Raw genomic sequence first — 25,860 nt, forward strand, 5'->3', positions numbered from 1 at the left:
TATATCCTTTCAGATAAAAAAAAGAATTTTCCAAAACGGTTTACAATGAACGGAGTTATGAGGTAACAAACATTAAACAAAAATCCTTCTTTTTTAAGGTTGAAAATAAAAAAAAAAAACACATTCATTGTATGTATAAAACAACTAACTAATTAAACGTATGAAAACGATTTAATTTTATTGTATCGGTCATTACCCTACAGGTAACAAAAAAGGCTTTTAAACTCTATTCAGAGCAAACAAATTTAGATTGCATATATGTACATTATTTTTATACGGCTTGGACTAGTAACTGTAAGTCTCGAATGAGGGAGACTTTGTACAAAAGTCGTTTGCTTGGGCACTTCTATCCCAATCGTGTTTTTATCAAGAAGCAATTGTGTTTGCAGGGCTATGTTTCGGTTTGAAGGGTGAGATATTGCAGTGAATTTACAGGGTACAAAGAAATAACACCTGAGTCCTCAGGAATGGCAACGCATGGGGAGTATCATAGGTGAAACAATATACTCTGTTATGTCCATTGTATTGCTCATGTTTGTAGGTGATGATTACCACTTTCCATCAGGTGGGCCGTTAGCTTGTTTACCATTCTGAAGTTCATAAAAAAAAAGTAGCGAGGGGAGTTAGTCGAATGTAGTCATTGTGGTGAACAACACTCGAAATGCTTACATTTCGCCGAGCATATAGACAGTTACCATCGTCACATAGATGTGGTTTATAAATGATGGTTTCCGAAAACGAATTATTGATTATTTAAAAGGATATGACCCTAAGAATATGGTTATACTATAGCCATATGGTTTCTGCATAGAATGGGTCACGCCGTGGTGGCTTCCCGTAGGTGTCGAATATGTCATATGAAGTAACTAAGGGAGTTTAATGTATGGATGGATAATCGATAGATGAGTAGCAGCATCCCTCTTAAAACATCACCAAAGCGTAACTTCAGTTGCCACCTGCTAAGCATGGGAACTACTGTCAAAACCCCCCAAGGGGCCTATACTCAGCAATGGATAGTTAATAGCTGATTTAATGATGATGATGATGAACCATAACATTGTAGCCGTTATAATTTAATCGCCTAAATTGCATTTTAATCAAGTGATCCATTTGGGAGTTACGACCCTACAAACGAATACAATAATAAATGCTTTAAACTTACGTCACCTCTCGTATTATGTTGAGAGTTTAAAAATAGAATTAAGCACACCTTAACAACCAGGGGAAACTGTGTGAAAATTGCTAGCAATAAGGGTTGTTAGTCTCTATTTACTAAGTACTGTGTGTCCAGAAATCCATCTTATAATGATCAACAATGATGCCTTTAGTGACTCAAGATCATTATACCACGGGATCAGCAGGGGAAAGGATTGTTAGTAATGCGAACTATCAGTCCCATTTGCTAGAAATATGCTCAACAAGATCGATCTCCATGTGGTCCTCCCTGGAAACCATCGTGCTGAATTCCAGGTGAATTCATCACGGGCTAACTAACCTATTTTTATTCCCACCTATCATCCCTCACTGGTGCCCCGCCAGTGTATACGTTAGTAAAGACGGGGAAAAGAATGGTAACCATTCCATTATTATCCATTAACAAAACATGAGATCAGCAATGCATAAGTGATACCTTTAATATTGTAATTATTTATGTCAGCTTTACTTACGTTTAAAATTCCGGGATATCCGACTTTTAAATATCGGACATCCGAGTTTTAAACTCAAAAGTAGCTCTTTTCAAGAGCGCGGTTCATACTGTGTTGTGAGCAGCACTGCGTCACCAGCGCGCTGTTTGTTGTCGCGCGTGGGATTTGCGACGGTGTTAGCGGCGATGAGGCGGTTTGTATAGCGAGCGATACAGAGGATAATGGGTTTGATTCCCAGGTATTTATGGCGAGAAATAATTACAATACAATATATAGTAGCTATTCCCAAAGAGGGTTGACGTCAGGTGGACGGTCGTAAAACTATAAGCCAAATCCTTTAGTAATATGAATAAAACCGTATTACGCCGACCCCAAATAATAATTGGGATAAGGGTAGGAAGATGATGATACAGTAGTTATTATTCAACGATATCTCTGATATTATAACTGTATATAAACTATAATAACTTATCACATGTAGACTGTATGGCCATAGGACGGTATCAACTAAGATTGACAACGTTTGATCACCAACAACTAATAAATATATCTGGTGCTGCAACCATAATACTACAATAACTATTTACTAACCTAGTCATTATCATCACAACAGCCTTGACCTGTCCACTGCTGAAAATAGGCCTCCTTCATAATCTGCTACAACGAATGGGATCACTCCTTTTGGCAGTTTATTATTGGGGGGATTTCGCCAGTAGTTACCACGCTTGCATTGGCCATGAGGTCCCGGAATAAAATTGGCCATGGCTGTGTTTCGGTATGAAGGGTAGGATATGGCGTGAATTTACAGGGTACAGAGGAATAACACCTGAGTCCTCAGGAATAGCAACGCATGGGGGTATCATGGGCGAAACAGTATACTCTGTTATGTCCATGGTACTGCTCATGTTTATAGGCGATGGTTACCACTTTCCATCAGGTGAGCCGTCAGCTTGTTTGCCATTCTAAGTTGTATAAAAAAAAGGCCACCCCTTCCTTTCCCGTTGGTGTCGTAAGAGGCGACTAAGGAAGAGAGAGAGGGATTAGCAGCAGCGTCCCTCTTAAAAGCCTAACTGCGGTTGCCAGCCCGTCTGTCAAGCGTGGCAACTACTAACAGAACCCCCCAAGGGGGAGGCTTATGTTCAGCAGTGAACAGTTAAAGGCTGATATGACGATGATTCCCTATGTTGTACAATATAAATAAAGTATACTTATTCATTTATACATACTATCAGATTTAGACCGTATGGCCATAACCTAGTTTCTGTATTAGCATGCGTTTCTGTTAGATGAAATGTGAGGTTTATATCCGGCAATATCTAATTAACCCTGCGGTGATTTAATCTGCACTATTTCCGAACCGATACGATATCATGACCTTCAAGAAAAGAGCATATTCCTTTTTAAAAGGCCGGCAGCACACCTGCAATGCCGTTGGTGTTGCGGGTGATCATGGGCGGCGGTAGTCACTGACCATTAGGTGAGCCGCATGTTTGTTTGCCCACTGTGTTATAAAAAAAAGTTATGTAGACGAGATCGTTTTCAGCGATAAGGCTTCCCGTTATTTTCCTAATGTGTATATTTATTTTAATGTCTTTTCTTGTGTTTTTACTAATGTGATCTTTTAGAGGTAAGTCTATCTGTCTGTGCGGACTAAATATAGTTCGTAGTAAGATGACAGTTACGAAGAAACATTTTAACTGGAGCTGATTGAAAAAATGCAATAACTAGTTAGCACTTCCTGTCATTTCCTGACTGAATATTATGTCATACGTTGTGTCTAGGAATTTAAATGTATTAATGCGACCGGCGACACAGGCGTCTTAAAGAACCTAGGTGTATTACATCGCGTGCTATCCGCTTATTTTATGTGCCGACCGGTCGATACTACCGCAGTGCTGAGCCGCACACTGCGAAGTCCGCACGGTTGCTTTACGGGCCAACTGACGTTAAGTTTAATCGGACGTTGTGCTACCTGTCATCGAGTTCGAAATTTGAACGGTGAGAATTCTGTACTATTGTTTTTGTTTTTGAATTTGTTCCTTTTTTAAAAAGTTAATAATGGACGCCTGAAAAAAAAGAATTCGGCTTATCGGAGTTTACGATCAGTGTTATGAATGGCAACTAAATATTTACATCAAATATTTGATAAAACAATGGGGTTGAAAACAAACTTTTACTGTATGAAACTAAAAAATAGTAAAATAAAAATTGAATAATAACTTTAAATTTGTTTATTTTTTAATTAAATAGGTATAACTTAATACCTATAAGTTATTATTTATACAGTGACTCGTGAGAATGAACTTAAAAAATTGTAAAAGTATTAGGCGAATAAATTAACATAAATTACCATCAGACGGGTTGTATAATTATTTGCCACCTTCGTCATATTAAAAAAAATATAGGGCACACATAATTCTCTGATTATTTCTAAACTCTATGTTACGTGCAGAAATATTAAATCATATTTTTACCACGTCATCCTTTTTTTTTATATGCCAAATCGTAATATTACGATAATTATTAAAACGATGTCTCGTCACTTGAAATTATGTAATTAAGAAAAAAAAACTTTTACTTTTTGTATCAAACACAAAATTTTGCTGAGCCGTAAAACATATTACATATTAAAAAAAAAGCTATAAGCTGCTGAAAAGTTCCAATTTGTTTTGTTTACACCAATTCAAATTTAAATCACATTTATTCAATTAGACTTGTTTACGTGCACTTTTAAATCGTCATTTTTTATGAATCACTAAAACAAATTCAACAAGGAATTGATCTTAATAATAATTGGATTAATTCTATCATTAAACATATTTACCCTGCTATGAATATTAGGGTTTTAATGGGTAAAAATGGTATGGTAACCCCGCCTGCCCTAACGAAATACGCTGGCGGAGCACCAGTGAAGATGTGAATGAAAACAGACCAGTTAGCACATCATGATGAATTCATCAGGAATTCATCATGATATTACAGGGGGAACCGCGAGGAGGTCGACCTGATTGGGTATATTGCTAGCAATGGGATTCTCAGTCTCCATTACTAACAATCCCTTTCCCCCCTTGAATATTAGGGTTGTCACATATTTAAAACATCTTTATTCAATTAGACTTATTTACGTGCACTTTCAAATCTTCATTTTTTATAAACCACTAAAACAAATTTTACAATTAATTGATCATAATAATAATTGGGTTAATTCTGTCATCTACTATATTTACCTGCTATGAATATTAGGGTTGTCACATATTTAAAACATCTTTATTCAATTACACTTGTTTACGTGCACTTTCAAATCGTAATTTTTTGTGAATCACAAAAACAAATTCAACAATTAATTGATCTTAATAATAATTGGATTAATTCTGTCATCTACTATATTTACCCTGCTATGAATATTAGGGTTGTTACTTTCAAATAATATTTATTCAAATAGATTTATTTACGAACACTTTTAAACTGTCATTATCAATGAAGCTATTGCTGTAGGTTGCCAAGTTGCGGTTCTTTATAACATAATAATTAGGTTGTTATTGTAACTGCCGTTAACTCTCCACTGTTGAACACAGTCTCTCCCATAAGTGGGTTTTGCCAGTAGTTGCCACGCTTGGCAGGCGGCTTGGCAACCGCAGTTAGAATTTGCTGCTACCCATTCCTCGCCCTCTCTTAGTCGTCTCTTACGACACCCACGGGATGGGAAGAGAGGTCCATTCTATACCGGGACCACACAATGATTTTCTTATTTGTGCCTTATTAATAACTAGCAACATATCCTGGCTTTGCACGGGTAGTAGAGCAAATATAATAACATTTTTGACTTGCACCAGTTTGTTGAATATGAATAAAGTGGGTATAGTGAGCTGTTATTAAAAGATAGACATACACCATCGCGGATCTTTTTGTAGATCTATAAAAGAGAAACAATCCCACCATACATTGTTTTGTTGCATCTCAAAAGGTTTAGGCAGCATTTTTGATAAAAGCTCTCAGTCGACTTTATTTCTTCCGACGACTTCAACACTTATCGTCATATTTCAACAAATTTACACAAAACAATATTAAACTATAGGTATAAACCTTCCTTTTGAATCATTTTATCTATTGATGAAAACTGCGTTAAAATCCGTTGCGTAGTTTTTCTTTTTAATTGGTGATAATAGAATGGTAACCCCGCCTGCGCTATCGGTATACACTGGCGAGGCATCAGTAAGGGATGTTTGGTGAGGATAAAAAGGCAGGTCAGTTAGCTCATCATGACGAATTCAATGATAAATTAGAGGTTATTTTAATGCAGTTTACATAATTTTCTTTATTCTTATTACATCTAACGATGGTAAGTGATAACCGTCGCCCAGAAACACTTACAACATCAGAGAAATTGCATATGGTTTGTCGGGCTTTTAGGAAGGAATATACTCTTTAATAAAAATAATATATAATAATTCACTCTTGCGCCACCTGCCCATTTCTATCTGTTCTCCTTTAACCAAAGGTTGTCTGTAAGAGATTGCCCTAGCGATAAGACCGCCTTTTGTAACTTTATGTGTATATTTCAATCTGTATTTATGTTATTGTATTTCACTTGAATTATTCACATGTCATTGTATATTTTTATTTATGGTGCAATAAAGAGTTAAATAAATAAATAATATAAAACTGTCAATTGTTTACTTTAATAATTATGATAAAAGTTAGTTAATTATAAACTTTCACGTTGTTTACACATATTTTAAATACACAATCGGGACTTACTGCGATGTAAAAGCCTTTACAGATAAATAGTACTACATACGAGTATTATTGAAAATACGATAAAAGTTATCCTAGTTAGTGAGCATATTTATTATGCAGACGAAGTCACGGCTAAAAGCTAGTACTAATATAATTTATTATATCTCTGTTGATTGGGTTTCTATGGCTATTCTCTTCCAGGGCCTCTAGACAAATGGCAAGTGGATCCGTCGATGGAATCATGACGATTCCATCGTCGGATTCGCTTGCCATGTTTATCCATTAAAAATACACATACAAATATGTCCTCTTCATAAAATTAGAATAGATTTAAGCAGACAAAGCCGCGTAATACGGCAAGTTGAAAAAGGAAAGTCAACGTCCTGAGTTTTCCAATGTTGTTATAATTTAAGATACTACAAAGGGCTTAAAGTACGGCTTCGTGAATAATCGCTCCGTCTGTCGTTCAGCTGAACCCGACATGTTGTTATGGCATATACGACCAAGTCGATAATAAGTCAACAACCTTTCACAATAAACGTTCTAAGAGTGAAATTATAAATACTTAGGATTTATTTAAAGAAAATCATATTATTTATTGATCACTGTGTGGTCCTTGTATAGAGTGAACTACCTCTTCCTGGGAGAAAGGGATTGTTAGCAATGGAGTTTGACAGCCCCATTGCTAGCAATATGCCTTATTAGGTCGACCTCCACGTGGTTCCCCCTGGAAACCATCGTGAACAATTCTTGTTGAATTCGTCACGTTGGGCTTACTGACCTGCTTCATCCTCACCTATCATCCTTCACTGGTGCCCCGCCGGTGTATACCTATAGCGCGGGTGGGGTTACCATTCCATTATTACCCATTAAAAAAAAACTACCCACGCCTATAGACATAAGCAGTACCATGAACATAACAGAGTACACTGTTTCGCCCATTATACCCCCCATGTGTTGCCATTCCTGAGGACTCAGGTGTTATTCCTCTGTACCCTTCGTAGTATCCCTGTACTAATTATTTTTTTGGTATTCCCGTGCGATGCCAGGGCGGATTGCTAGTGTAGTATAAATTAAATAGGCCCTTTTTGCATCACTCAGCATTTTGAAGGAAATTAGTTTATTATACAATAGACGAATAAATCGAAAAATGTAGGTCAGGGTATTCCATTATTACGTTTTGATGGCTTTAGTCCCAGAAGTATTGTTTAATTATGGAAATAATATTACGTAGCTATTTTAAATTGATTGCATTTATATTTTTTATATTCATATTATATTTATTTATATCATCATCATATGGAATTTACAATAAAACACCAATGAACTTAAAAAGTGAGAATGATTCTAAAAAGTTTAAAATAGCTCTAAAAAATATTTAATTACAAAAAGTTATTATACACTGCAGGAATTTTTCAATGAGAAAATTGAATTGTATTTATGTTAATCAACGATATATATATATATATATATATATATATATATATATATATATAAAAATTTTGTTATGTACTTTATGAAATATTTATTAATGTGATTGCTGTGCTCTTCCAGGGATGAACCCTGGAAAGGTTAATTCTTTACTTTTAATAACTTAACACATTTACCGGGGGGAAAGGGATTGTTAGTAATGGAGACTGATAATCCCATTGCTAGCAATATATCCAACCAGGTCGACCTCCTCGCGGTTCTCCCTGGAAACTATCATGGTTAATTCCTGATGAATTCATCATGATGGGCTAACTCGCCTGTTTTCATTCTCATCTATCACCCTTCATTGGTGCTCCGCCAGCGTACTCGTATCCCGTTAGCGCAGGCGGGGCTAAAACTTTAAAAGAACCGTGCTGCCCAACTACTGACCATTACGTTCCCTTGGTTGTTTCTTACGAGACTCACGGGAATGGAAGGGGTGATCTATTCTATGCCGGGACCATACGATGAATCTATTTATATATATATATATATATATATAGGACTAACTGTTTACCTGCTATTTCGTATATATAAATTTATTACTTAGAAAAATCACTTTCCGTTTAAACTTAATCTTGCTGGTTACTCATTCTTTTTATTCATTACTCATCGGTATTAGAGTCATAGATTGCTATATGCTCTTCTATTACAGTTAATTGTTTTATATAGTAATATTGTATTTATTTGTTATATATTTATTTATGTAATTATGTTTATAATTGTGTGTATGTTTATATTATATAAATATATCAAGTATTAGATTATTTCTCTTGAATTCAATAATGCCCTGCCTAGGTACTTATTTCCCGCTTTGCCCAATGGTTGACTGGTAGAGGACACCGTTTTAGTAGTTGAATTTTGTATTAGAAATAATAAAAATAATGGATTTGCCACTATTGAAATCGTTTTTTTTATTGAATTAAAAAAAATGTCATTTAATACAAATAAAATAAAACATTTAAAAATTTTAAGTAACCCTCGAAACGCATGAACAGAGTTTCGTAAACTATGAACTATCACGATGACGTTAACTTAAAAAAAAACTGCATCATAATCAGGCCATTCGTTTAGGAGCTACGATGTCGTAGACACACAGACACGTCAAACTTACAACACCCCTCTAACACAGACATCATTACGAATCAAGTCGTCAAGTGACCGAGTAATTGTATTGTTCAGTATTTCCGAACCTCGTGTTGAATTACTTGATCCTTTGACACGGATCTATTGTTTGGTTAGTGGTATATAAGATGTTTTACATTCGAATGTGACCTTTTTTATGGCCTTGCTACTTTAAAAAATATGTACAGGTTGATTTGAAAATCATTAGCATCCCAAGATATTTTTAGAATTCTGTACCTTCAAAGGAAAAAACGGAATCCTTATAGGATCACTTCGTTGTCCGTCCGTCCATCCGTCCGTCCATTTGTCGGTCGAGATCCTTTTTTTAGGAACGCGTGTAGGTATCAAGTTGAAATTAATATCATACACTCAGGTCTGCATTCTCTTAAAGCAGTGAAAAAATCAAGCTTCTAAATCGACGCAGTCAAAAGATACGGCCGTTTATGTTCCATTTATATTGCATATTTTTACTTTCGCAAAGGGAATCAAAACCTATACTGGAATACTTCCAGTTGACCTAGAATTATGAAATTTGACAAGAAGCAATGTCATGTAGCACAAATAAAGGAAAAAATCCGTAAACCGTAAATATATAGTTATTTCGCAAAACATTTTTTTGATGTTGATGATGTTGTACGGAACTCTCATTGCGACAGTCCAACTCGCACTTGACCGGCATTTCTTTTTCTAAAGTAAGACGACTCGAAAAATATTGCGTTTTTTTCGAAATGATAAAAAGTTTTAAGACCAAAAAGTTTTTAAACGTTTAGGAATACAATTGTGAAAACTACATCCAATTTGGTGCAATCATTTTTGAAAACCATACGAATTTAGAGTTTTCTCCTTTTTTATAGTCGGTTAAAATTTCGTGCCTCCAGTCAAACTGTTTATATTTACTCTTCTCCATCCATAGGTTGCCTGGAAGAGACAGCTTTTTGCGATAAGGCCGCCCATTGTTTTCTCAGTGTAATATTTTCTTATAATTGTATTTATAATAAGTTTTGCTGTGCCGTGTGGTCCCGGCATAGAATAAGCCACCCCTTCCTATCCCGTTGGTGTCGTAAGAGGCGACTAAGGGAGGGCAAGGGATGGGCAACACTGTTCATCTTAAAATATCAATGCCTAACTGCAGTTGCCAACTCGCCTGTTAAACATGGCAACTACTGGAAAAACCCCCCACGGGGGAAGCTTATGTTCAGCATCTTGAGAGTTGAAGGCTGATATGATGATTGAAAGAAACAATTAAGGGTACCTATCTATATGTCTGAAAATCAAACTAACTTATTACCAGAGGGAGACTTTATACAAAAGTCGATTGCTTGAGTACCTCTGTCCCATTCGTATTTCAACCGTGAAGCAGTTGTGTTTACATGGCTGTGTTTCGGTTTGAAGAGTGGGATATGGCGTGAATTTACAAGGTACAGATGAATAACACCTTAGTCCTCAGGAATGGCAATGCATGGAGGGTATCATGGGCGAAACAGTATACTCTGTTATGTCCATGGTACTGCTCATGTGTATAGGCGACGGTTACCACTTTCCATCAGGTGGGCCGTCAGCTTGTTTGCCATTCTAAGTTGTATAAAAAAAAACTAACTAACTAACTAAGTAGTAGCCACGAGTAATGATTTCAGTGACCTTTAAGATTATTCAAAGGCACATTCCAATGAAGAACAATCACGATGAATTGAGATTATGTTAATATTGACCAACTATTTACATTGTATAAATAGTTCCGTCAAATTGAAAAAAAATATATATATAGGGTGTCAATATTATTATGTATGTTATTTTATACCATTTATACCTAAATACCAGCTTGAGGGGGGGAAAGGAGTTTGGAGTTTGACAGGCCCATTGCTACCAATATGCCCTATTAAGTTGACCTCCACGTGGTTCCCCCTGGAAACCATCGTGACTAATTTTTTGTTAAATTCATCACGAGGGGCTAACTGACCTGCTTCATTCTCACCCATCATTCTTCACTGGTGCCTCGCCGGTGTATACCGTTAGCGCGGGTAGGGTTACCATTCCATTATCACCCATTAAAAAAATACCAACTTGAACCTTTTGACTTGTTGCAACGACGAGCTATGAGAATTGTCGATGATCCCAGGCTCACAGGCGGTATCGAACCCTTAAGTCTTAGGAGAGATTTTGCCTCACTCTGCGTGTTCTACTACCTATACAATGGATTGTGCTCAGAGGACTTGTTCAATATGATGCCCACAGCCACTTTCTACCATCGTACGGCTCGCCATCGACAGGGAGTTCATCCTCATGTCCTACAGCCACAATGGTCGCGTCCTGCGCGGTTTCAGAGATGTTTCTTCCCACGAACACTCAGGTTGTGGAATGAGCTCAGTATATAAAAAAAAAATGAAAAAAAAAAGATCAATCTGTAAGTCTATCCTTTCAGATAAAAAGATAATTTTCCATATCTGTTTACAATAGAGTTGCGAGGTAAAAAACATAAAAAAGTACAACCTAACTGAGAAACTGCTTCATTTTGAAGTCGGTTGAGAAGGTATCAAACCACTTACGTAATATTTCCAGGACAAAGTTATTTCCATTGAAAAGGTTACGGTGAACTTTCCACTGCAGTTTAGAGTTTTGTTGACGCAGTGCGGCAAACAGTCGTTCGGAATGGAAGGTTAGGACGTGCATACTCCTCTCTCTCATATATATACTTTTATAGGATTTATTACTTACATTCTGCGGCTTCGCCTGTATAAATCAGTATAATATAAAGAATCCTTTGTACTAAATTAGGATATAACCTACTCGTGTACCAAATTTCATTCAAATCTGTTAAGTAGTTTTTGCATGAAAGAATAACAAATAGTAGTCCATCCATTCATTTTCCAATTTCGTCAAGATAAGAGCAGTGTCGACTCTTAGTAGTCGATGGTTGATGCAAGTTTTTTTTTCAATGTGTGAAGATGTAACTGTACTGATCTGCCTTTTTATTTTCACCTATCATTTCTTACTGGCGGGGTACCAGTAAGAAATGATAGGTGAAAATAAAAAGGCACATCAGTACCGTCATCGTGATGAATTCACTTGGAATTGAGCACGATGGATTCCAGGGGGAACCGCGAAGAAATCGACTTGGAAGGGTATATTGCTAGCAATGGTACTACTAATCTTCATTGCTAATAATAGAAAATATATATAAAGTAAAATAAAAAATAAAAAATTATATACATTTTCAACTTTTTTTTTTGATGGGTGAAAATGGTATTGTAACCCCGCCTGCGCTAACGGGATACGCTGGCGGAGCACCAGTGAAGGGTGATAGATGAGAATGAAAACAGGTCAGTTAGCCCATCATGATGAATTCATCAGGAATTAACCATAATAGTTTCCAGGGAGAACCGCGAGGAGATCGACCTGGTTGGGTATATTGCTAGCAATAGGATTCTCAGTCTCCATTACTAACAATCCCTTTCCCCCCAACATTTTGTACTTATGTTTATATTTTAGATGTTATATGAATATACCTTAAACGGAAGCGTTAAATGTCGCTGTAATATAATTGTACTTCTATGGATTATTATTGTATTATTATTATTATTCCCTTCTCCCCACGATTGATGGTAGTTACGGTCTTACCACCGGCTAGTTTCTAATATAATGACGTCAAACTCTATAAATACATAAATATTGATTAGCATGATGGAATGTTTATTTTTGGAACAATCTGCTTAACGTTTGCTTTATATTTACAAATAATACAGTCACATATCATAGTAATACTAACACTATCCCGCGGCTTCGTCAGTAGAACTATTCGTCGAATTTATCATGGCGAGTGCTCTAAGGAATTGTTCGGATTGATACCTGCTGCTGATTTTCACCATCGTACAACCCGCTATAAACTAAAATTTCATAACAATCATCTGGACTAGTGGTGGTTCCCCACCGTGCGTTTTTCAAGGCACTTTCTTTCACGCACAACCACTCTTTGGAATCAACTTCCAGCAGCAGTATTTCCGAACCGATACGACAACACAACCTTCAAGAAAAGAGCATATCCCTTTTTAAAAGGCCGGCAGCACACCTGCAATGCCGTTTGTGTTGTGGGTGACCATTGGCGGCGGTAGTCACTTACCATCAGGTGAGTCGCATTATTCTTTTATGCAAAAACTAGTGAACGAATTTTAATGAAATTTTATACACGAATAGGTTATATCCTAACTCAATACATAGGATTCTTTATGTATTGATTTGTATGGGTAAAGGCTTTAGATATCAAGGCAAGTTCTTTAATAAATATGCTCATGACTGTTGTCCCTAAAGGGGTAGACAAAGCAACTGCAACTGTTGATAACGTCATTTATTCGTTTTCACATTTGCGTAATAACAATTGATCTGTTTTTATATATGCAAAATACATACATACACACACACACACACACACACACACACACACACACACACACACACACACACACATATATATATATATATATATATATATATATATATATATATATATATATATATATATATATATATAATACATACACACATCTATAATAATTAAAAAGTTATAAATTTTGATGAGACATAATGAATATAATACTACACATTTTTCTTATTTTTTTAGTAACCATTGTTAAGTTTATTATTATTTATTTTATACGATACCGATAGGGTATACGCTGGCGGGGCACCAGTAAGGGATGATAAGTGACGATGAAAGCAGGTCAGTTAGCCCATCGCGACGAATTCCATTAGAATTAATCACGATGGTTTCCAGGGGGAACCGCGTGGAGGTCGACCTGATAGGCTGTATTGCTAGCAATAGGTTAGTTAGACTCCATTACTAACAATCCCTTTCCCCCCTATTGCTATGTATGTAGTTGCTACGCTTGATAGGCTGATTGGCAACCGCAGTTTGGCTTTGAGCACAGATAATATAATACATTACTAGTAGGGGGAAAGGGGATTGGTAGTAATGGGAATTAACAATACCATTGCTAGCAATATACCCTCTCAGGTCGACCTCCACGCGATTCCCCCTAGAAAATATTGTGATTGTTATATTGTTAGTCTGGATAGCGAAGATGAAGGCAGGTCAGTTGGCCTATAGTGATCAATTGAACAAGAATTAACCACTATGGTTTCCAGGGGGAACCGCGTGATGCTCGACCTGATAGGGTATATTGCTAGCAATGGAGTTATTAAATTTCATTATTAACAATCCCTCTCCTCCTTGAATAAATGGGTTACAGTTTAAGCGTACTCCTAAAATCAATCAATCGTTTTTAATATAAAAAAAAAATCAATAACACAGATTTTTTTATGTAACATGAATGGTAAACTGATGGTATGGCCCACCTGACGGAAGGTGGTAACCGTCGTTTATAAATATGAACATGTTATTTAAATTATCATTAGAAATGTATTTTATTTATACACCTATCAATTAGATATGACAAATCTATAATCGATAAAAAGTATTATCTAGTGTTCCTATATTAGGCACAGTATCTTAGTATATCTTTCTATCGAATTTAATTGTTTAAAAATTTAGGATTTTATTCTGCAAAAAAAAAAAAAGACTTCACTTGTGACAGAAATACTTATTTTGATTTAAAAAATAGAACTATTTAACCAACTGAGATAAAATTTCTATACCACATAAGGCCCCCCATTTTATTAGTTATAAATTGACTTAACCTATGTTAGTTGCATAGTATATCTTGCATTGACAACCTGTCCCACCCAATATTTTAGGATAGGACAGTTTATTTTATCAGCAGTTGTCTTCAGGACACTGTTTGAGCTAACACGCACCCTACCCAACAGCGAAACAATTGGTTTGCGCCGTATTGCGTAAAAATCATCCGTACGAACTCGTGCAAACATGTGTGACGCACTACAGTGACTAGGTAGCCCTAACAGTGCCCTGAAGGCATTATTATATTGCGACCAATCTGCAAATTTATCCTTTCAGATAAAAAAAAAATCTAATTGAGGTAGATAATAAACATAATAAAATACGACCGAAGTGAGAACCTGCTTCTTTTTCTTATGAAATTGCGTTCCGAATGAGCGGTAATGGAAAAAATGACTATTGACTATTGAGAAAACAATGGGCGACCTTATAGCTAGAAGCGATCTCTTCCAGGCAACCTTTGGATGGAGAGGAGTAATTATAAATAGTTTGCTGCTTCTTTATTACGAGTATAGACGTTTCGAAGAAAATTTTTAGGCGGTTAAATTCCGATAGCGTGCTTAAAATGTCTCTATTTATTTCTAGGTTAACTTTTAACCCAATAGCTAGAAGTAAACCTAGAAATTGACAGGTAGTTAATGCAAATCTAAAATGACTTTCCACTGCCTATTCTCGATCCATCCATACGCCATTAAACCATCATTTCACAATAAACATATTGACCGAGTATCAACAGTAGGTCGCAAATGGAGAGCTGACATTGCGAATCAACTAAAACTTTCTTCACACTATAAAATGTTGGACATAAATCATCATACATATTTATCTAACACTCGCTCTTGCCCGCGACTTCGTACGCGTGGACTTCTTAGATGACCTGTTAAGATAAAACATACACTGTATCCTAAGTTAGTTTATTGTGGAGTGCTCTCGCTTGGCTGTGAAAAGAAGTGGATGGAGACACATTGCAAGGATCTGAATCGCGAAGAAGAGCATCAACGACGATCCACTATCATTATAAAGAAGACCACAAAAAGGATGGGATATGGCGTGAATTTACTAGGTCAGTTAGCCCATCGTGACAAATTGCACTAGAATCAATCATGATGGTTTCCAGGGAGAACCACGTGGAGGTCGACCTGATTGTATTGCTAGCAATGGGGCAGTTAGCCCCATTAGTAACAATTCCTTTCCCCCCTTGACATATATATTATAAACTATTATTATATTTAACTCAGAAAAAAAAAAAACAGTAAATGTATAAGAAAGTCAATATGAAAAAGATATGAAGATTGTCGCATTAAAACATAGCGACAGAAGTATACATACGTAAATATATTTTTTTTATATACATAAAAAAAAATCTTTCCCTCCGTCCGTTCACTGTATTAGAATAATATAGTCCGTATGTCATAATAAAAGTAACTATATAAAAGCACTTCTTATAAATGATATATACTATACAGCCATTTATTACTGCCTACTTGTTGTGACTAATTAGATTTTAAACAAAAGGCTTTGATCTAATATTCTTTCTTACAAAGGAGTAAGCACTTACTTGTGAGTGCTCTACATACTTTTTTTCCATTTGTTACTACCTATGTACCTACTTGCTTTTCAATTTAAATTGTATGCCGCTTCTTATATTCATTGTTATAATGTCATATATTTTAAAAATGTTTCTATAGCCTTAACAAGGCTCAGACTTAAGTATCTCCTGTCACTCTATTGAAAATTCTTATTGTCGGATTCATTACTGGAATTCAATATTGAAACTTATGCTCATGCAATATAGTTTAATATAACGTAATACGATTTGTTAATAATATGTTTCAATTGTTGGTATTACTTATATTATATTACTTTGTACAAAAGTCGATTGCTTGGGTACCTCTGTCCCATTCGTGTTTCTACCGTGAAGCAGTTGTGATTGCATGGCTGTGTTTCGGTTTGAAGGGTGGGTTATGGCGTGAATTTACAGGGTACAGAGGAATAACATCTGAATCCTCAGGAATGGCAACGCATGGGGGGTATCATGGGCGAAACAGTATACCTACTCTGTTATGTCCATGGTACTGTTCATGTCTATAGGCGACGGTTACCACTTTCCATCAGGTGGGCCGTCAGCTTGTTTGCCATTCTAAGTTGCATAAAAAAAAATTGTAAAAAAAAACTTGGCGTTGGTGTTACAAAGTAGATACATTTCATTTCATTTCGTACTGTCTATTTTGATGTAAAAAACTAACTTTGCTAGGTGGCTATTGTCACTTATTTGTTTCACAGAATAACTAGTGTACTTTTTTTATTTTTCTGGTCTGATCTTAAGATTTAGTATGTTCTAGTTGTTAAGCCATCACATTGTGTAAGATCGATGTGTATACTTGAATCGTGCTATATGTATCGAATTAGAATAAATAAATAAATAAAATAAAATTAAATAAAAATATCCTTTTTGTAAAATGATTATGTTGTATATTTATAGCATCATTATATTAACCATTAACTATTCACAGTTAAATATAGGCTTCCCCCTATTAAGAGGGTTTGCCAGTAGTTACTATATTTTAAAATATTTTTTTTTAATTCTTAGAACCAAAGATAAAAGAAGTTTGCATACAATTAGGTTTCATTCTCGTATTTTATGCATTATAGACTTACTAAAAAATTATAAACATTTTGGTCTTGACGAAAATATAAACAAAATTTTTTTTTCTGTTTATATTTTCGTTAAGAACACAGTCAAGCAGCTGAATTTAATATCTAGCTATGAAATCCATAAATAAAATTATTACCTACGTCAGACTAAGCTGTATAGGCTTTGTTCCCTTTGCCTATTAAATAATGAAAAGAAAGAAAATAAAAAAATAATAAACACCTACGAAATGGATAGATAGTATTTAATATTAATAAATCTCTTTCGACGACGACGTATTGTAAATCCGTTGGTTATTATTATTTATCTATGGAATAAATGATAAACATTAAGAAAAAAATACTGGCCGAACAATATTAAAAAGTTGAAAAATTAAAATGGCAGATTATTTCCATCATATGTTGTTTGAAATATCTCTATTTCTTAATTTCAGCTTTTTATCTTGTTGCAAGAATACTTAATGTAATAATAACATTTTTCTCATTTCCAGAACCACATCCAGACATGAGTTATTTGGAAAAAATGGACAAATATTTGGATTCCTTAAAAGTTGGTAAAAGTACGTAATTTATATCTAATAGTAATCTTAATGTTGTATTAAAAGTTATATTGGTAATGTTTTTATAATATTCGTGTTTCGATTACTGATAATTGTTGATTGCTGTCTTATTTTAATATAAGTGTAAAAATATTTAATGTTAACATACTGCCCTGGCTCTACACGGTTTTTTTTATTAATAAAATCAACTCAAGTTATTCGTTGATAATATAGCTTTCTTTATGTATTTTTTGAGTTTACCCAAAAAAGCAATAAAATCTTTCTTTATAATATTAGAGAATATTAGTTAAGAAGAATATAATTTAATAATCTATTCAATTCTGAGAATTGTCTGTTCCCCTAATAAAATATCGAAAATATAATAAAATAACAATACCTCCTAAAAATTATATAATACATCAGGATCTATGCTTATTAAAGTTAAAAACATATGCAGCAACTAAGAGCACTAATAATACTGAATGCTAATTTAAAAAAAAAAATGTGTATTCGTATTTTTATACTCTATCAGTTTTATAAGACTAGAGCTTCAGACAAAAAGATTTCTTTATAATATATAACGCCTATACTTTTATTTCGGCAATATACTATTTTGACAACATTGCTATATAAAACTTTCAGGCGCTTTAGTGGATTCCTGGTTCATGATGTCCGGTCCAGTGCCCATAATGTTAGTGGTGATCGTATACTTGATAGTGATACGTGTTGGACCCAAGATCATGAAGAACCGGCCGCCTTTAATAATGAACAAGCTGATTGCATATTACAACGCAGCACAAGTACTTTTAGCAAGTGCAATTTGTACTAAAGTGAGTAAAACTAAATATATTTACTTTTTTTATGAAACTTAGAATCGCAAACAAGTTGATTGTCAACCTGATGGAAAGTGGTAACCGTAGCCTATAAACATGAACAGTACCATGAACATAATAGAGTATACAGTGTCGCCCATGATACCCTAATGCGTTGCCATTCCACCTTTGACCTGCCTTTATCCTCAACATCTCACCCTCCACTGGTGCCGCGTTACTCAACTGGTACACCGTTAGCATAGAGGGTGCACCATTCCATCTTCATCCATTAAATAAAAGCTGCGATTGCTTATAAAAAATATCACTCAAGAAGTTTCAGAAACTTTTTCCTCCACTCGCTTAGGTTATGGAATGAGGGGAGCTCAGCTATCGAGGTTTTTTTCCAATAGATTGCAGTTTGGGGTTCTTAAAAAAGGGATAGAGGGTTAATAAACGCGCGTGTAATTTAGCTGGTAATGGAGACGTTCATAGCTTACGGTAACAGCTTACCATAAGGCGGGCCGTATGCTTGTTAGTCACTTCAGTGGTATAAAGAAATATCACTCCAGAACTTTAAGTTATATATGGTCAAAGTGTCACCACCTCGTCTTAAATAAAACTGTTTACTTTTCAGGCATTTAAACTGGAGCTATTCAAAGACGGAATACTTTATGCGGGATGCCGGTATCCTCATTTCAATCAAAACTCATCCGTAAGTATTAAGTTTAAAGTATCCATTAACAATTTATAGTAGTTCGATATAATTCAAATTTCGAGTTTGATCTTATCCAATTGCCATTTTACCTTTAATCTATCAAACAAAAAGTTATTATTGTATCATTTATGATGTACAGTGAATTTATTTTTTCACCTAAAAATCTGGCAAGTATTTGAAAAGTAACACAATAATATTATTCGAGAACTCCACTTACTCGCTGCAATGCATTTGTGGTCACCATTCCATCTAGTGGGGGGATTTTTTTTTATGGGTGAAAATGATATGGTAACCCCGCCTGCGCCAACGGTATACGCTGGCGAAACACCAGTGAAGGGTGATAGATGAGAATGAAAAAAGGCCAGTTAGTCCATTATGATGAATTCATCAGAAATTAACCATGATAGTTTCCAGGGAGAACCGCGAGGAGGTCGACTTGGTTGTGTATATTGCTAGCAATGGAATTCTCAGTCTCCATTACTAACAATCCCTTTCCCCCCTCTAGTGGGGGGATTATCCTACTCTGTATTTGCCTGTACGGAGTCGCCACTTAAGAAACTTTCTTCCCCATTGTTTGTCGATTCTTCGAGCTATGTAACTAGACCATTGTCACTTTGGTATCGTATTAGCTGTTAACTGTCCACACCTGAACATAGACTTCCATCATAAATGAAGATTTTGTCAAGAGTTACCATGCTAAGCAGACGGGTTGGCAACCGCAATTGGTTTTTAGTTGATCTTTTAGGAGTATTATGTTCCCTTACAACGCCCATGACAAACGAAGTAGCATATATACTTCAGATAAATTCATAGATTTTTTAATTAATATGTCAAATAGTGTGAGCCTAATTATATAATTCTCCCCAATAAATGAGCTATCAAATAGAAAACTAACCTTTCTAATTCTACTCTTTTGCCGAAAATTATGGCGTTAAAACAAACGAACTCTGTTGTCTATATTAGTATAGATATTGTCAGAGACTTGTGCTTTAAAAGCAAGATATCTAGTTTTTTATGGTTGAAAAGGCACCGTGTTCGTGATTTCGCAAATATGCTAGCCCTGTTGTAGAAACATGCCATTTCCTTTAATATTCTAAACTTGTTATTTTATTGGACACGCTGTGAGTTTTATATCGCCGGCATTTCAATTTTCTATGACCTAAGTTATAAAGCTAATAGTTTGTCCACCTTTTCTTCTTTTAAGTAATTTTAAACAATTTTTTTTATAAATTTTCTTTTATGAATTCCTTAAAAAAAATTTAATTTTTTTGAGGATTTCATTTGGTTGTGGAATTTCTCGGTTAATATCTCGAGGTTTAAGAATTTTCTTGTCCGATTTCTCTTGTTTATCAAACTAGAAAAATCAGTGTGTGAAACTTTAAACTTCTGATCCCATTAACTTTGTTGTCCAATTTCTCTAATTTGATAACTAATCAGTTTAACTATACGATAATTCTTAATATTGTTTTTTGTTATACATTACAGTTAATGGATCTAGGCTGGTGGTATTTCTTCGCAAAATTCACTGAATTGTTGGATACAGTATTTTTTGTACTACGAAAAAAAGAAAAACAGGTAACTTTAAGATTGCTCTATAAGTTTGACTGGCCTGTAATGTTTCTCTTAGTATTATTTTGATGTAATGTTTACTTAATAAATCTAATAAACTTAGCATCTAGGTATTTAAGAACGAAATATTTTAATTTTACACAATCCTTGTTAACATATAGTATACTTTTTCCAACATTCTAATATTATTGGAACTCTTAATAGCGTTATACTTATTAATATTAATTTATAAGATTTATGGATCATTAATTGGTATAAACTATTTACAATCAACTTTAATTATAATTCCAACAAGCCCTTATTATAGACCCCTTAATTATTTAAATATATATAATTTAATAACTATCCAATCTGTTTCAGATAACATTTCTCCACGTCTATCATCACGTGATAATGGCGTTATATTCTTGGAGTTATTTGAAATTTGCAGCAGCAGGCGACGGTGCAATATTGGCCCTCTTAAATTCTATAGTGCATGTGGTCATGTATACTTATTATTTGCTATCTGGTCTCGGACCAAGATTCCAAAAGTATCTTTGGTGGAAGAAGTACGTGACTAAATTACAACTGGTGAGTTATTGATTGAAATAACGTTTAAATGTAAGCAAACTGGATAAGCTTCCACAGATCAGTTTTTTTTTTAAACAACTAGATCGAAAAATATAAAATTTTACATAAAGATTCCATAAATAATTTAGTTTTCTACTAACAGTACCTATCAGAAATATTTGCGATGGAAACTTTAATTTCCAAAAATTTAAATCAAAATTTTAATAGAAATAAATAAGGAGTACCATATAAAAATAAGTACCATAGCAAAAATTTAAATGCGAATATATTTGCTAATAATTGAAGAAAAACTGTCAATTGAAATATAATTGAAATCGGTAATACGATAATAGCGTTTAATTTTATATCTTCAATTCTAATATTTAACAACAAGTGTTTTCTACACCTAGTAGTCATTCTTCTAGGCATATAAAATTAAAGCGTGCAATCCTTCAATAATTCAAATTTTGTCACTTAACAATTCTTATATTTTCAAATTATATTCATACATCAATTTTACAATATCTATTTATTTAAATACATAGAAATAATGATGTTTCTCAAATTTTTATTCATATTTTTAAAAATTACTAAGAGATTGTTGCCTTATCTTAAATTTAATATAACGTTTGTCTTTCTAGACGCAATTCATTTTGATGCTCCTGTACTGCGTCTGGACACATTTCTCACCGCGATGCCAATACGCTGCTCCATTTACTTACTTTATATCAGCTAACGTGACAATCTTTCTTGTACTCTTCTTGAATTTCTACGCTAAAAGTTACAAAAATAGAAAAGGCTCTGAGAAGAAAATTGAAAGTGATCAAACTACTCGAAATGGATTCTCAAGTGGTATCTGTAAGCCTAATGGAATAACACCAGATAAATTAGAGGAAAACGGAGTAAGCAAACGTGATTGCAAGAGTAGTGGAGAATTAGAAGAAATTCCCTATGAAGTTAATAAAGGATGTGGTGACTATACGAAAGACGGAAAAGTTTTTATGACAAGACGCACAGCTAAAGCTGCTTTCGGTCCAGAGTATGATTTCGACAGTATAATAGCTAAATGATTCGCTTTCAGAGACTATGGTTAGGATGGTTCAATTGAGACTGATGATTGTGATGAACTGATGAAGCCGGTTTTAAAATAGATATAAGACATAGGAAAGGAGGGGTAATTTTAAGTGCTCGTAGGTTTGTACTTAGTTACAAGTATAATTTCCAAGTAAGAGCTCTTTCCATTTGGGTCCAGTAATGAATTATATTCGTGGAGGAATACATTAAAATTATAAGTGTATAAAATTATGATTAGGTAAGATTGACTGGTTCTTTGGTTCTTAACAGGAATCTAAGATAGTGAATTATTATCAGAAAAATGGCGCGTTAAGTAGAATTGCTGTCTCTAAAGATTAACCCCTTATTCATAAAAATATTAAACCTTATAAACATAAATTTATTTTAGCTATTAAAATATTTTCTTCCTTTTGTGCAAAATTTTTAGTTTGAACGAAAATGGCAAGCAATGTGGTAGTTAAAATAAGTTTGTAGAAAGCATTAGTTTTCATGAACTAGCGGGTAAAGTTCGGTTAGTTTTTGCCATTACATTGAAAATATTGTATAGTAGCATTGAATTACGAATACACGTTAAATTTGAAATCCTAATATTCGTAGATTACAATTAAATATTTCCTTCAATTGATCTCTGAAGTTATAATTGTATTGGAAAAAATGGTATCTAAATTATTAATTTGGTAAATATTTTTAAATTTAAGTCTAATTTAATTTGATCCGTTAGGTTTATATTATTTTCATTACGGACGTCAGAAATAATTTATATTTTATTATATATCTAAAACATATAAAGCCCTATTTATAAGCTGATCATAGATTTATTTAGCTTATTTGGCATTGTTTTTAAGATTATTAAATTACTAGAGTAATATAGCATTGCTTTAATTATTAAACTTGATTGATATGTTAATTTATTTTGACATGTAATCCAAATTCACTGCTAATAACTGGGTTGGATAATGAGTAATAAAAATCAATGAAATTAGATAAAATTCGAAAGAGCTCTTGCCCATGTCTCGTTGTTATTTGAATTCCAAAAATGATCAAGTTACAGGACAAATTCTAAAACGTTGGCATATCGTAGTTTATAATCGCAAATGAATTTTACGCTGTTGAAACAATTTAAACCTTAAAAGTGAGAATAAACGCTTTACCGGGAAAAAATATATATAAATATTTATAATAATTGCCAATCGCACAATTAATTGTAATTTAGTTTGTAAGATTAACTACATGAATGCCTTTGCTATTAACTATATAGAAAAAAGCTTAAAATTTCAAAGTAGATTTTAATTTGCAATGAAAATTGGAAAAACATTAATTTCTTCTTTAATGAATTAATTGCTTGACTAGAACTTTCTCTCTTAGTAATATTAAATAGTTCAATTATCTTGTAGTTTGTATTTAGTAGTACAATAATAATTTACATTATTCCCTCCTCGATTAAAATCAGTTTAGTTTCTTTTAATTTTTAGATTAAAAAAATCTCTTTTGTGTGATTTTAATTAAACTGTTATTAATTCATACTAGTAATTATGGCTGTTAAAACTAACTAAAACTTTGTCATTATTTTTATATTAGTTATTACTTATAACTAATTTTTCTTATCTTAGTGTATAAATTTTTAGAATCCCAATTCATAATTTGTAATTTTTTCAAGGATACTAATATAGAGGATAATAAGTCACAATAGTTATTTGTTCTTATTTAGTAATAGGTATGTCACTAACTAAATTTCTTAGTTTTGTTTCCAAGTTCTTACTTTGAGGCAAAATTTTCACGGACACTAAACGTAAAAATACCAAAATATACATATTTTTAATAGTTGTGCTTGGCTGTGTTTCGGTTTGAAGGATGGGATATGGCAGTGAATTTACAGAGTACAGAACAATAACACCTGAATCCTCAAGAGTCTTAGGAAGTAAGGCTTTTATTAACTTTGAAAATTCATCATCATCATTTCAGCCTTTAACTGTCCACTGCTGAACATAAGCCTTCCTCATAAGGGGAGTTTTGCCAGTAGACGCCACGCTTGGCAGGCAAGTAGGCAACCGCAGTTAGGCTTTGGGAGATGTTTTAAGAGGGACACTGCTGCCCATCTCTCCACTCTAAGTTCTCTTAGTCGCCTCTTACGACACCCACGGGAAAGGAAGGGGGGTGGCCTATTCTATGCCGGGACCACATGGCTATTTTCATTATTTAATTTTTAATATAATTATAACTGTTAAGTATCCGAGAAGATGTTTTTCATTAGTTAAATAATTGCTTACAATTCGTTCTCTGTTTACTATTATTGATATTCGACTATACTTGTACTAATCGGACCAACACAATATTAAGTTTTAGTGTTATATAATTTTTAATTCAACATATATCTTTGTAAAAACAAATTGCGTAATGACAAAATAAACATGTAACAAGAAACTTCAACTAATAAGTATTGAATTGTTTGTGAAATGGGACGCGTAAAATATTGTGAAATTGTCAGTGTGTTGTGGTGTTACTACCTAGCAACTGTTATTATTTTTAAACTGCATACGCTTTGTAAATAAATAGATTTAATTCAAATTTTCAAAAATTCTACTAAGTTTCTAACGACACCAAATTACGATTACCATATATATATATATATATATATATATATATATATATATATATATATATATATATATATATATATATATATATATATATAAATTGGTGTCAAATGTATACAACAATATCCCAATGGTTATAATTAAGTACTATCTAATGCTTCTGACTACTCTTTCAGGGATTATAGTTTGAAGATATTTTATTATTTATACAGTCAAATGGCATGCAATGATTGATTATATATTAAATTGATTTTTTTATTTAAGATTAAAATAATATGTCTTTACTTTAAAATAGTAAGTTATATTTTCTTTAAATCTAATTTACTGTAGCATTAATAATTAAGGTACCAACTTTCCCTCCATCTCCTTTTCCCAACCTTTTTCCAATTCTTTGTTACTTAAATAGATTTTTTTTTTTTGGAATTTCGCAATGTAACATTATTTTTTGTTGATTATTGAAGTACTAGTTATAATAAAAACAGGTTACCCAAGTAGGGACCACGGTTTCGGATGGCGAAAAAAGGTGGTATTATTTAAAAAAAAAATATTGTATAAGTTGCGTCGAATGAATGATGTGCTAAGTTAGTCTGATTCGAGTACTGACCGAATAATCAAGCTCATAACCCACTTGGTGGTCGAGTGACTTCTTCTTATACGTTCGTATTCGTACCTTCTTCGTTTCATATTATACG

The 25,860-nt window shown here is 33.8% G+C and overlaps 1 protein-coding gene across 1 annotated transcript; it reads left to right on the forward strand.

The window, feature by feature from the left end:
* Positions 1–3,526: 3,526 nt before the first annotated feature.
* On the forward strand, positions 3,527–25,183 carry LOC113511762 (elongation of very long chain fatty acids protein 7-like). Its single transcript, XM_026895477.3, has 7 exons — positions 3,527–3,644; positions 17,808–17,876; positions 18,498–18,685; positions 19,302–19,379; positions 20,868–20,957; positions 21,312–21,521; positions 22,142–25,183. Exons 2-7 carry the CDS (start codon positions 17,822–17,824, stop codon positions 22,568–22,570), a joined length of 1,050 nt encoding a protein of 349 aa, XP_026751278.1. The 5' UTR covers positions 3,527–3,644; positions 17,808–17,821; the 3' UTR covers positions 22,571–25,183.
* The last annotated feature ends 677 nt before the right edge of the window (positions 25,184–25,860 follow it).

The sequence above is a fragment of the Galleria mellonella genome, unplaced genomic scaffold (assembly GCF_026898425.1).
Source record: "Galleria mellonella isolate WM207_F2 unplaced genomic scaffold, CSIRO_AGI_GalMel_v1 utg117, whole genome shotgun sequence".
In the NCBI taxonomy this organism is placed as follows: Eukaryota; Metazoa; Arthropoda; class Insecta; order Lepidoptera; family Pyralidae; genus Galleria; species Galleria mellonella.

What these genes read in the sequence shown, in the direction of transcription:
- LOC113511762 (XM_026895477.3), top strand. Translation starts at nt 17,822, where the DNA reads ATGAGTTATTTGGAAAAAATGGACAAATATTTGGATTCCTTAAAAGTT. An exon ending in CAAGTGCAATTTGTACTAAA is followed by an intron (nt 18,686 to 19,301) that starts GTGAGTAAAACT and finishes TTTACTTTTCAG; the next exon opens with GCATTTAAACTGGAGCTATT. An exon ending in ATTTCAATCAAAACTCATCC is followed by an intron (nt 19,380 to 20,867) that starts GTAAGTATTAAG and finishes TATACATTACAG; the next exon opens with TTAATGGATCTAGGCTGGTG.